The sequence below is a fragment of the Borostomias antarcticus genome, assembly GCF_949987555.1.
Source record: "Borostomias antarcticus genome assembly, chromosome: 10".
Classification (NCBI taxonomy): Eukaryota; Metazoa; Chordata; class Actinopteri; order Stomiiformes; family Stomiidae; genus Borostomias; species Borostomias antarcticus.
This window is the reverse complement of record NC_140243.1, coordinates 15,735,861-15,750,280: the sequence shown is the minus strand read 5'-3', so window position 1 is coordinate 15,750,280 and position 14,420 is coordinate 15,735,861. Positions and strand designations below refer to the sequence as shown.

The 14,420-nt window shown below is 42.0% G+C and overlaps 1 protein-coding gene across 1 annotated transcript in view; it reads right to left on the bottom strand.

Moving 5' to 3' along the window:
* Positions 1-14,420, bottom strand: part of LOC311314026 (CUB and sushi domain-containing protein 3-like) — a gene marked incomplete at both ends in the record, with an annotated part of 136,469 nt that overhangs the window by 101,362 nt on the left and 20,687 nt on the right. Inside the window, 2 exons of the mRNA XM_084444309.1 lie at positions 2,874-3,081; positions 10,062-10,256. Coding sequence (XP_084300435.1) covers positions 2,874-3,081; positions 10,062-10,256 — 403 coding nt within the window. The remainder of the gene's footprint in view (positions 1-2,873; positions 3,082-10,061; positions 10,257-14,420) is intronic.

The window sequence follows — 14,420 nt, the reverse complement described above, 5'->3', positions numbered from 1 at the left end:
TTTTATCTCCTCAGTTTTCACTCACAAGTTAAGTCTTAAAATTTGCAAGGACATGCACTGAATTTGTTATTGCTACTGTCTGATGTGAATACAGTTTATTTGCATAGAATCTGAGTTTCCTGCAACTGCTTATGAAATGAGCGGAAATTAGTGGAGTGTGAAAGTATTGAAGTGGGAACATAAGAACCACAGTGGTAGTCTAGGAACAGAAGGAACAGAAGAAAGATGGAGGTAGTGTAGGGGGTATCGTGGCCTATGGGAGGACTCAGTATCCAGGGTCTGTATTCAGTTGCTCAGACGAGTAGTGTTGACCTATAGGATCAGTTGAGCTTTATAAGTGACGGGCAGGCAGGGATCTGATCCAAGATCAGCACTCCTACTTTCAGAGGCTTGGTAAATACCATCCCAAATAATATGTACTGCATCTGACATCTGTAGACAGGCCTTTGGGCTTTTGTTTTTTGTCCAGACTTCGCCCACTGAATGACATGCAATCTGCAGCCTGTTATCCATGCCCTTTGTGAATATAAAAGGATTCTAAACTCATATTGAAGGTCACTTGAACAACACATTGCTATTGTATTTGCTCTGCACAGTGTTGCGCATTGTGACAGAAAAACGAGGTCGGAGTTTACTTCTTGCCAGGACTGTCATGTTCAGGAGTGATGAAAGGGGAATCAATGAACTCATTTGCAGGGATTCAATAGAACAATTCAATTAAAGATTACTGTGAGATGTACGTGCCAGGTCAGCAAAACATGATTATTGCACAGTTCCATTTTTCTGAAATCCTTTGATATCCTCTACAGAGATACAGAGTGCTCAAATGAATGACAAGATAATGAGATGGTGTGACCAGAGAATGACATGAGAGTGACTGTATAACCACAATGTACAAAGCTAACATGGAGGAATAATTATTACTTCACATCCTCAATGCCAGACAAGCACTCCTGGATTACGATGCCATGGAAATGCAATGAAGACGTTACAGTCTACAAAGAACTGACATCAGAAAATAACATCAGCAGGCAAGCGAGTCAATTACAGTATCCGAAAGGAACAAAGACTTCCGCATTCTATCTTTGTCTCTCATTATTTTTTTGGTGTTAACGTCGGCTCGAAGGACCTTGTCTTTGACTGGCAGTCATCAGAACAGATTAGCATATCCCTAGGGATGGTCTGCCAGCCATCTCTTCAATACCTACATCAATAACATACATCAACAGACCATAGTCTGTGCAGGGATGCCGCTCTGGGCTCCGTAGCTTTAGACACAGCACTGTAATTGATTTAGGGTTATAACACATTCGTGACAGGATCTCATAAAACCAGAGATCATCACATTAGCCCTGGAAAATGAATCTGACCTGGGAATAAGGCGAGATGAGGTGGAGGCACATGGTAGGAATATGGCTCGGGGTAGACGAGAGGAAGATATAAGTTCATATTCTACATTGTCTGTTCCATCTAAGTGATAGAGAGTAAAGCAGGATACAAACGTACAGATGCATTTTGCACCTGTTCAATTGTATGGCCTAGATTACAGGTTAAGTTCACTTTTTTGGGGACATAAGAGACTATTCTCAGTCTCTCTTACATGGACCTGACACGACTATACAGTAACTTCCCTGATTGCCTCAGTATTGAGCAAGCTGCTGTACAGTTGTTCTGCAGGCACATACTCGGCTGCAATGGGGCCAGTGAGATGTTGCTTTTCAAGTCGCTTTCCCTCACTTTACAATGTAGTGCAAAAGGGAAAGTGAAATACCTGTAGTTGTGTTTAAAATGGAATGGGAGAGCATATTATGCACTATGCCCACCTCCCTTGTTCTCTGTAAAGCGCATCGTGTTACCTCTGTGTATGAAATGCGCTATACAAATAAAGCTTTGATTGATTGATTGATTGATTGATTGATTGATTGATTGATTGATTGATTGATTGATTGATTGATTGATTGAATGAATGAATGAATGAATGAATGAATGAATGATTGATTGATTGATTGATTGATTGATTGATTGATTGATTGATTGATTGATTGATTGATTGATTGATTGATTAAGACTGGTAAGATTAGACCCTGTGTTTTCCGTTTCGGATAAGCACATTTACCATTGTACTTTTTCCAACGTATCATTGGTCCCGTTGACTTCCATTGCAGCTGAGTGTGCACGTGCAGAACAACTGCTCAATACCTTGCTCAATACTGAGGCGATCAGGGAAAGTATGGGCTCTACATGTCAGGTTCATGTAAGAGAGACTGAATAGACCCTCAAGTGCAGAATAGTGAACTTATCCTTTAAGTATGATATGATATGACTGGAATGCAATGAAATTCCAAATCCCTTCTCTATTATGGAGTTATAATCCTGTCATAATTCGAGAGCCCAGTCTTTTAATTCAAGAGCATCGTTTTTAATCAAGAGCACACTATTTTAATTTGAGAGCATGGTATTTTTATTCAAGGTTTTTACAATTTTAAAGCACACAAAATCCTTCCTGCGTACTCTCAAAACTTAACTCATGCTTTCAAATGTATTTATGCCTTTTCTCAATATCGCATGCTTGCATTCAAATATAGCCTACTCCGGATCACGTTCAAAATTTCCTTTGCAGCCAAAACCTTAGTCTTGCATTTACTGATATTTTCTAAGGTTTTGGCCGCAAAGGACATTTTTAGTGCTACCCAGAGTATATTTGCTTTTGAATTAAAAGGCTGCACTCTAGAATTAAAATAACGTCTTCTCGATTGAAAACTGTACTTTTGAATTAAAAGGCCACACTCTCAAATTATGACAGGATAATAACTCCATACCTCATTTGATCATCAGACCGCCCAGAGACAGATAAAAAGAGATGAGCGACTCACCAGATCATCTGGGGCTCTGACCCCTCCACCTCCAGGTAATCTGACCTCTCCTCCATCTGGAAGTCTGTGAACACCAGCGAGATTGTGTCTCCGGGATCAGCGAGTATGGTCCACTTACAGTCCCCACCGGTGGAGCTGTCGCCCGGGAAATCAGGGCTGGACACAATGCCACTCGAGCCCCTCAGCGTCCCGCCACATGTGTCCTCCGCTGCCAATCAGGGGGAGAGAGGTTCACACCACAGCAAGGGCAATGTCACACAGCCCCCATGAGAAAGCTCACCGGTATGTCCCTTCATGTAATGTCATGATCTGAGGACAACCGAGTGATGTTGCAAAATGGGAACATGTTCTTTCTACTCTGCTGAAGAATAAGAATGCGTTTCAGATACATCTGTCACCCACAGCATAAAAGTGATTATAATCCAAATGTAAAACAAACATAGAAAGATATTAAACACTGCACTTTTTTCTCCAATAGAATGGTGCATTAACAGTCCTTGAAGCTTATATTAATGCCCAATTACTGTGTTCCATTATATGCACAGTACAATATTATGTTTATAAATGTTTGCAATTTGTCTTAGTTCTCTGTACAGAAGAACATGCACGTAGGAATCACTGCAAAGATGAAAAAGGGTATTTTATTCTGTTTTCAACCAATGAACAGTTCTTCCATACAATGTCCATCTGGTTGAAAAGGTCAAGATGTACAAACATATCGGTCTCTCTCCCTCATCATTTTCATCATGTCCTCCAGCTTCCTCATATTGGAAAAAAATATATAAGTAATTGAAAAACAGGGCTTACTGTATAATGCTGTATATAGTGTATATTTCCAATGTGTAGAACACAGAACACCAACTGGATGTTAATGCACTCTCTCATATCAGCCTCTCTCTCTCTCTCTCTTCTCTCTCTTCTCTCTCTCTTTCTTTCTCTCTCTCTCTCTCTCTTTCTTTCTCTCTCTCCCTCTCTCTCTCTCTCTCCCTAGAGCTCTCTATGTCCTAACAACGACATGTATGTTAGGGTTAATGCCCCTAACAAAGGGATTGGCACAGATCTACTCTGGAGTTGGTCCCCGGGCGCTCTACCGCAGCAGCCTACTGCTCTTAGTTAGGATGGGTCACATGCAGAGCATCAGTCAGTCAGTCGACTTCTTCTTCCTCTTCTCTCTCTCTCTCTCTCTCTCTCTCTACATCGTTCTCTCTCTGTTGCTCCCACCTCACCCTTTCTCCCTCTCTTTTTTCACTGAAATCTAATGATGGCAGGGCTTTCACAGGTTTCACATCATTTAAGACTAATATGTGGCACTCGGCCACGCAGCTGAAAACTTTGATGGCTCGACTTCCCCCTGCGGAGCTGTCAGAGCTGCCAAGCCTTCCTCAGAGAAACCTTGGAACATTCCCCTGTTCTGCATTACACGATTGCTCAAGGGTCATGGGAGTGATTTGGCAAAATTAAAATGAAGCAGTGAGGCAGGACTAGCTAGCTTAATCCATGTGCTGTGAGACGAGGACATACAGTGTGCAGGGGAATAACAATTGATCTGTACCTCTTTATGGGATTGCATAGAAGAATAGACAGCCCGATATGAAGCTCATGTCAACAGTCAGATCAATAGCAGTTCTTTATTCGTGGTGGACTTAGTCCAATCATGGCAGTCTTTCACTATTCTGTTCTATTCTGCTCCCTGCTCTTCTCTTTTATATTCAACACACATTTGCTATTTGTGGTCTTTCATATTTTTTTTATTTTTTTTTGTATGAAACATTAACGTTATAACGCAGATCCTGTAGAACTTGCAGCATTTACATTTCAGACGACATGCCAAGGACTGAGCAGACAGACCAGAGAGGCCAGGATTTTAATTGGCCCGGACTCCAGTAAAGCAGCTGTTCATTCCAGACCAGAGCCAGATCTTCTGCTGCCTTCCTCACACACAGGAGACCAGGCTTCAGCCCCATGACATGTTATCTGCGTACACCCAGAGACATGTACGGCACAGCAGGCCAGGGCCCTTACATGGAGTGCAGTACCTCTGCCCCCCCTCCCCCCTCTTATCTTTCTCTCTCTCTCTTCTCTCAGACAATGGTAACGGTTTTATAAGGCTATTAATTAATACTGAGGACAGCCCAAGACAGGCCTGCACAACTAATTACTGTCTGTCAGAGAGAAATGTAGCGGCCAGTAGTGGGAAGAGATAAAGAAAGTAAGAGGGGGTCTGTGACCACCGTCATGACATCTAACTCAACGTGACAACCGTCATGACATCCAGTTATCTGGGGACAGAAGACAACACTGTGAGTTTTTACATCTAACAGTTGTCACGGAAGTCAAGAACGACGGGTCAACATTTCCATCAGACGGAAGCAACGAGCGAGGGATCGGGATGAGAAGAGACCACAGCACAGACAACAGGAGCTGGCGGCGAAATTCAGACCGCAACGCCCTGCGTGTTCCAGCTGGGGCGATATTCTGAAATCACAATGTTCCATCACAGTGCCCCTCCTTCCCCCAACACCCACTGCTTTGGAAGGCACCCAGAACAAGTTCTCTCTCGCAGCATACGGTTGAACAGCTGGATGTGTTCAGGATTGAGTCTTTGGAGGATGTATTACTCTCTCAGGTTGCCAGTAAGGGAAATCAAGGGGAACAGAATGGATAAGGAATCCTTTTCAGAAAATAAATGTAGAGATTAGAGTCTTTACTTCTTTCTTTCTTTCTTTCTTTCTTTCTTTCTTGCTTTCTCTCTCTCTATCTCTTTCTCTCTCTCAATCTCTCTCAATTCAATTCAATTCAATTCAATTCAATATGCTTTATTGGCATGACAGATGAACAGTATTGCCAAAGCATAAAAAAATACAATTCAATAATGACATGAGAAAATGATTAAGTAAATTAACAGATAAATAGGTCATAAAATAGGTCAATAAAGATGAATTCACAAAAATAATACTAAATCAAATGTATCAAATGTCATGTAAAATAAATAAATACATAAACAAACAAAAAAGATCAACATCAAGTAGAGGAGTAAATGAAAGGGCAGAGTGTGAGCTGTGAGGAGATTGTTTTATGTTGTTGTGCTGGTTTTCTCTTAGGCTGTGACATGCTCTCATGTATCTTGTTGCTTCTATGGTGGTGATACTGTGTTCTCAAGTAAATGTTGCACTTTATTTTGGTCAGAGAGTGTCTGAATCAAAAATCAATTTTTTTGAGCTTGCATGTAATTTTTGTTAAGAACTTTGTTCTAATATCTTCATAAGTTCTACATTGTAGCAAGAAATGTCTGTCTTCTCTAGACAGCCAGCTCTGCCTGTGTCAGCCAGTCTCTATGGCCAGGCTGTGATCACTAAGTCTGTACATGGTTAATGTCTTTCTCAGTTTCTCATCAGTCACTGCACTCATATAGTTTGCCACAGTACAGTAGATGTCCAATAGTTAAGGTAATTTTATTTTTCTTTATCTATGATTTGGTTGGTCCAGTGTGTGTGTGTGTGTGTGTGTGTGTGTGTTCTATGTCAGTGGGACCCATGCAGAACCTATTTGGGTTTCCCTGACACCTTGGTCATTTTTGGAAGACCATAATTCTAGTATTTTCCATATTCACTGTCAGGGCGCAGGTCTGACACAAGTTTTGCAGGTGATCCAGTTGCTGTTGTAATGCCTCATTAGATGGAGCAAGCGATATTAGATCATCTGCAAAAAGTAGACATTTAATTTCTGTGTCAGAGAGGGTGAGATCAGGGATATCTGACTGTTTTTGTCAATTAATCGATATAAATGTTAAACAGGGTGGGGCTGAAACTATAGCCCTGTTTCACCCCTCTACTTTGGGGGAAGAAATATGTTTCCATATTGCCAACTTTTTTTTTCCATATTGCCAATGCTCAGAACCAGGTTGAATATTTTAAACAGTGTTGAATTTATGGTGGCTAAATTTCAGCATTCCATTTAAAATACCATCAGGACCGCTGGCCTTCCTTCGTTGTCAGGCTTGGATTTTAGCTAGTAGCTCTTCTTCAGTGATTCGAAAATCTAAAGGCTTCTGATTGTCTTCAACAACTGATTCTAGAGTTCTGAGTTTGCTGACAAGGTTATTTTGGGCCGAATCCAGTGTGATGGTACTATATACATTTTCAAAGTGTGTTTTGTTCTTGGTGTGGTTTTCTCTCTCTCTCTGTCTGTCTCTCTCACTCTCTGTCTCTCTCTCTCTCTGTCTCTCTCTCTCTCTCTCTCTCTCTCTCTCTCTCTCTCTCTTTTTCTCTCTCCCTCTCCATCTCTCCGATCTTTAATACAATCATGGTGTAAAAGGATGGTGCAGGGATTACGGGTGCTTCAACAGACCTCATTTGCATTCTAGGCATCAGTGATCTAATACTACTTGAGAAGGGATTAACTTATCTTCCTTTTAACGTAGAATGTTATATATGGACGATATGCAACACTTTTTCCCCCTACACAACACTTTCTTTCTGCTAAGAAAAGGTTCCCCAGGGACTTTTGATGAGCTTAAGTTCCTTGGTAATGCCTGAACTACTACTGAAATCATAAGACATGCTTTAACTCTACTGTTCTTGTTCCAAAATAGACTACTTGTCAAGTTCAGCGCTACTGGCATTATTAAGCAAGTCATATCTGACACATATCTAAGTCAGACGTCAATGCACTAAGTTCAACCTTTCCCCTCAATCATTTGTTGAAAGCTTCGGCAGAAATAGCACAGATGGCTCACGCTGTAGCTAGGAATCGAGGACTGGGAGGCCATGAAAACAGCAACCAGGGATTGAGTTAGCATGAACATAACAAAGATGATAAACCTTTATTAGTCCAATTCGATGATTAATTTAATATCCATCCTCATACTGGGACATAAGGTGGGGGGGGGGGAGGGAGGAAGGAGACGACGCTGAGACGGCTGCCTAATGTGACCATTCTTCAGACGTGGAGGCTAAATGAGCAGGAGGACTGCGAGGGGCTAATTTCCCAGAGCTGGCGGATGTGGGCTGGCCCGGGGAGTGACAGACAGTCTATCAATACGGCACGTCCTCATACAGTATTCCCCAGCCATCCTCTGCACAATGACCGTCTGTCCGGAACTCTCTGGAAGCAATCGAAACACGACGGGGAGGGAGGGGGCGCACGGAGCGCCGACACGTCGCCGGAGGATTTGAATCGCCGCTCGTTCTCTCCCCCGCATTCCAGAGATTTGCCCAACCGGGGTTGGGCCGAGAACGAGGGAGGTAGGGAGAGGTAGGAGGAAGAGAAAGAGAGGAAGAAAGAGGTGGAGAGGCCAGGAGGGGAAAGGAGGAAGGGGAGGTAGAAAGGAGAGTTCAGGAGGGAACGAGAGAGGGGGCGAGGGAGGGGAGGCGTCTAGGAGCAGAGAGGCGGAAAGAGAAGAGGTGTGCAAAAGCGAGGAGAGCGAGGTGGGCGAGAGAGATATGGTGGTGGTGGTGGTGGTGGTGAGGGGGGTGGCGCGGCAGCATGTTTGGAGAACGGGCAGGTTCTCTGAGGAAATAAGATCAAAGGACCATCTGCCCATTCAAGGAATCCTGCTTTGCTGTGAAGGAGAGCAGGGGACCCGGGTTCGCCAGTGCCTGAATGGCATGGAGCCAGTCTGGAGGGGATAACACTGTGAAAGGAACCTTCAATTTGCAGCTTTCTACCTCCACCAGGCCTCCCATTCAAACACACACACACACACACACACACACACACACACACACACACACACACACACACACATGACTGAACCGATTTTTCCTGTAATTACAGTATACTGGTTCTTACTCAGAAGTCTTCAATATATTGGAAGTCACTATACAACCAGCAATACAGAAACTGGAATTAACCAAGAATAATAAGAAATATTTTATAGAGCTCACTCTCATGAATTTGCCAAGAGAGGCAAGTCCAGGCATGGCCTGTTATTGTAGGAAGTGTAGCTTCATTTTCCATGTTGCTCTGCATTGAAGCTCTAACACTTGAATGCAGGGGATTTGACTGCATTAAGATTGTCGGGGGAGATTGGCGATGGTTGAATTTGTTTTGAAGATGGTTGCGTCTGTGGCTGTGTTTACTTCTGCATTCCTCTGGGGCAAGGATCATCAAACACAGATTCACGATTTGCTTTCCAAACAGAGAGCACATACATGATGCAATGACTGGATTTCGGAGATACTGGGAGACTATGGTGTACATACATATGGTAAACTTTGCTCACAAGTAATCATAGTTTATATTAGTATAATATCATAATGTGAAATTAATTATAAATAATAAATAAGCAGTAATATAAACTGGCAATCCTGCTGTTGCAGCTGCAGTGCCTGAGATACAGGCTGAACATGAGCTTAGTGCCAGGGCAATATACAGTAGCATTTCTCTATACTGAACACGCGCTTAGTATCAGGGGGAGTATAGCAGGCTTCTCTACTGAACATGATCTTAGTATCAGGGGGAATACAACAGTTCTCTCTACTGAACATGATCTTAGTATCAGGGGGAATACAACAGTTCTCTCTACTGAACATGAGCTTAGCGCCGGGGGGGGGGGGGGGGGGGGGGGTATAATAGCAGGCTTCTACACTGGACAAAGTAAGGTCATGGGTGACTGCTGTTGCTGTTCCATTATAAATCAAACCCAAGTTTCCCTTCCAGTGATGCACTGATGGAATGGCCCTCTGGTAGACAAGGCTCAGGTGTCAGTCTCCGCATGAGTACCTAAAACAGCCTCTTCATACCTTGGTTCTTTCTAGACATTTACCAGTCATTTTCTGAGCAATGCACAGTAACAGTTTACACGTATACCATTTATTTTCATGTAATCATTATCTACAAATATTTGAAAGGCTTATAAAGGTTCGTTATTATAGTGAGCTACAAAGAGTTTTCCAGGCTAGTCAGTCAATTGTTTTCAAGGCTAGTCAGTTAAGAACCAATCTTTATTTCCACCGGCTGCCTGAAGGAGAGAGTATCTTGATGGATCAGCACAGAAACCCCTTGCTATTGCAATCAAGTTCAAATTCACAAGAGCGAGGACAGCACCTCTTCCACACAGAACTAAAACATCACGATGGATTTTCCTTTCCTTAAACTAATCCAACAGACGTAAAACCAATGATACACATTTGAGGGAGGAAAATGAAATCATAACATCAAACTAAACTGAACTCAGTTCAGTCTCACCTCGGCAGATGGGGACAGGGAAGTCCCACACGGCCACACTGGCGGCGTTGGTGACACAGGTGAGGTGTGAGTGTCCATCCAGGACATAGCCTGTGACACAGCGGTAGCCAATCTTGTCCCCTATGTTGAACTGCGTCCCGTTCAGAATGCCCTTAGGAGGAACACCTGGGTTCCCACAAGAACTGCTCCTCAACTCTGGTGACAGGAGGTAAATCAAAGGTATTGTTAGAGGTTAAAATAACAAATTGTTTATGTGATATGATAAATAGAATAACCACCAATTCCAGGACAAACAAAGTTATTTTGTCATAGTTTTACATTGCCTAATACCAGATGGCTATGTAACACTATTGAAGTGACTTTCATACAAGATATACTGTGTTGGCATAACGTTTACAGAGTTGTCTGCATGCAATGACTTTGATTTACAGCACTGAAAATGTTTCCTATCATACTATCATATAATTGAACATAAGTATATACTGTATCAACTAACATAAACATTGAAGATTAAAAGCTTTGTTCCGAGAAATGATGGAACCTGTAAACTACAAAGGTGAGAGTATTCACTGGTACTCATAATGACTACATATGCCAAGCCAAAGCCAGAATCCCTGCCTGGAAATGAAATACCCTGTAAATTCTGTCAACCAGTTGGATCTGGAACATATTTATCATGATGATATGTACGTACCACCTGGCTTCAGCTCATTTCTTCAGCAGTAATACTTTAAGTAAAAAATTTGGAAGAAACTGCTGTGTTGCAGCGCGCGCGCGTGTGTGTGTATGTGTGTGTGTGTGTGAGAGAGAGTGAGAGAGAGAGAGAGAGAGAGAGAGAGAGAGAGAGAGTACCGTGTACATAGTGTACATTGGGAGCCTGAAGGTTTCTTGATATCTACTGGCAGAATCAGAGATCTGTATCCTCCACTGAACATTCACAGTTAATTCCTGAGTCTGACTCAATCACAGATGGTCCAACTTAACTCAATGGCATCATGAATTCAGTGTTGTCAAGTCGCCATAAATACCTTGTGCATTTTCAGAGCCGTTGAACTGTTTCATGATACTCTGCAATTAATGGGCTTCGTAACAAAACACAGGAACACAAGGACATTTTGTTTTGATTATTTAAAAACAAAATAATAGGAGATTTGGATGAGACTTATTTTCATAGTAATTTGGTTGAAAAATCAAACGAGTGAGTTCATTGTGGAGTAAGTAAGTACATCAAAGTGTTTAAAAATGTCCATGAACCCATCACAAAATCTCTTCAGGGTTCCGGAACATTAATTTTTAGAGATCATCAGAGAATAGAAAATGTCTGCATCAAGCAAAAATCATGCAAATCTACTGTGGTCATCAAGCTGCAGCTCATATAGCTGGAGGACATGAAGTGTCCTCCATGAAGACAAGTGTTCATGATTAAAAAAAAACTGCTCCCACCATGTTAATGTCACATCAAATGTTTCACCAAAGATGGTAAGAGCCTGATGGTCATGTAACAAGCACACACACACACACATGCACACACTTACGCACGCACACACACATAGATACTGTACAGACACACACACACACACACACACACACACACACACGCACACACACACACACACACACACACACACACACACACACACACACAATATTAACTATTCACATAGGGAACACCATACCAGTGTATACAATAATGTACCAGTACTGTATTTGTACAATAGTTGGCAGTTACTGTAGCAGCTCGGAAAGCACTGCAAACCAGTTTCCATTCAAATAAAGAGCAACCGTGATGGAAGCCTTTTTGCTGTAATTACAGTATACTGGTTCTTACTCAGGAGTCTTTAGTATATTGGAAGTCACTATACAGCCAGCAATACAGAAACTGGAATTAAGCAAGAATGATAAGTTACAGAAATATTTGAATTTGCCAAGAGAGGCCATTCCAGGAATTACCTGTTCCATAGTGTAGGACTATTCCAATGAAGACAAAATGAAAGGAAATTGCATTGCAACATAGCTCACTTGTCGTATTCCACTGTGCGAGTGATGACAATGGAGCGGTGAAATAAATGTGGGATTTGAAACCTCTTCACCATCTTATTAATGCTAATATTTCATATACTGTAAGCCATTAAAGGGGTGAGTAGTGCAACAGCATGCGTAGCAAAGCCAAAAAGTAGGCCGAGCACTTCACTTAGAGTGGTAATGATAAAGCATTCATAAAGCCTTTATTAAAGGGGCAAAGTCACGCTTGTTTCAGCTGATATTACTTGTTATTTCCCATAGGAAACAGCTACATTTACGGTGACTGTAAAACGGCTTACACACAGAATTTAAGCATTTAATCCAAATAATATCAACTGAAACAAGCATGACTGTGCACCTCTTAGACAAATAAGCATGTTTCAAACCATCTGTTGATACTGAGTTAATCATCTACAAATATTAACATGTGGCTTACAACAGATAGTCATTTGTTGTCACTGTCAGTGCACGGTGAAATGGAACCAAAGCCTAGTGGAATCCCAACACAGACAGAGAATATTCACCTGCAATAGGCTACCACACTCCTGCATTCAGCACAGTAGACTACCACACTCCTACATTCAGGACAGTTGGTTACCAGACTACTTACATTCAGGACAGTAGGCTACCACACTATTAACATTCAGGACAGTAGGCTAACACACTCTTAACATTCAGAACAGTACCACACTATTAACATTCAGGACAGTAGGCTACCACACTCTTAACATTCAGGACAGTAGGCTACCACACTACTAACATTCAGGACAGTAGGCTACCACACTCCTAACATTCAGGACAGTAGGCTACCACACTCTTAACATTCAGGACAGTAGGCTACCACACTACTAACATTCAGGACAGTAGGCTACCACACTACTAACATTCAGGACAGTAGGCTACCAGTAAGGCCCACTTCTCCGCCTCGAGCTTCCCTTTTTCCATCTGATTATGTTTTATCTTAATATCTGCTCTTGTTTAGAGACATAACATTTTCTACTCCAACCTGAAACTATTAAAAATAAGCGTCCTTTGCAAGGCTCACAGGGTTGCAGCTGAAAGAATAAGATATATAGGCTTGGTTATGCATATTGTTTGCCTTGTCCATGGCCGTGTCTGTATAGACTACTCATACGATTGTGATTGGTCATTTCGTGCAAATACCTCCCCGTTTACCGTGAACGCACTCATAGCTAGATTGGATCAGCTGGGCAGGCTTAATGAGTTCATAGCCACCGCCGTGGTACCATTAAAAGTATCTGTGATTGGGGTTGTTTGGTTAAGGCCTACTCCTACCTGGAATTGTATGTGTAGCAGATGTCATAGCAGTTATTTGTGCAGTAAATATAGGATATATGAACATATACATAATATTCCATGAAATTATTCCTATGTCTCGCATCTGTGTAGCCTACATGGAAACAATTATTGCATGTGCCTTGGAGCCCGTATGGTTGAGCATCTTGATGTAATAGGGCCCTCAGTTACTTTTAAAGTAAAGTACTTTTTACATCCAAATGTCAATATAATGTAGCACTATTTAGTTATTTAGATATTTATTTTCCATTTTGCTATAATGTTATATGATGGTCAATTTGAGAATGTATCAACAGTCATTTGAAAATCTGCAGGGAAGTCTAGTCGTCAGGCAGCCGTGTACCAGCAGTAAGGAGCACAAATCTAAGTGTATCTTCGTTAAATCGAGTATCACAAAAAATAAGTTACAATTGGGCTTGAGGTCTCCTGCTGAGCCGCCTGGCCCCTAATTACGAGAAGGACCAGCGGCAGAGCTGCCCAGACCCTAATTAACAGAGGGTCTACACCTCGCCTTTTCAACCATGGCTAGGAGCCATGTCACTGCATATCAATACTTCTATGTAAATTAATTCCTGACACCTCAGGTAGAATATTAATAGGAATCATGAAGAGAGGAATGAATCAGTCGGCAGTAATGTAGGGAGGAAATTGGGCTTCTTGTCAGACATTACAGATATTGCAGATGCTTCAAACTACTGTATGGCTTAGGCAATCACCAGGGTTTGGCCTTTGCTTGGCCTTTTAATAGGTTCTACTTAAAGAAAGTTCTCAAACAAACTTAAATCACATGAGGCTTATGGCAGCCTCTGGCCTCCAGATCTTTCTCAAAATGTCATTTGTTTCAGGACAGTATTCTACCAAACCCCTAGTATTCAGTCACTAGGCAACCATACTCCTACTGTAACATTCAGGACAGTATTCTACCACACTTTTAACATTCAGTAGTTAGGCAACCACACTCCTACATCCTGGAAAGTAGGCTACCACACTACTACATCCAGGACAGAAGGCTACCAGACT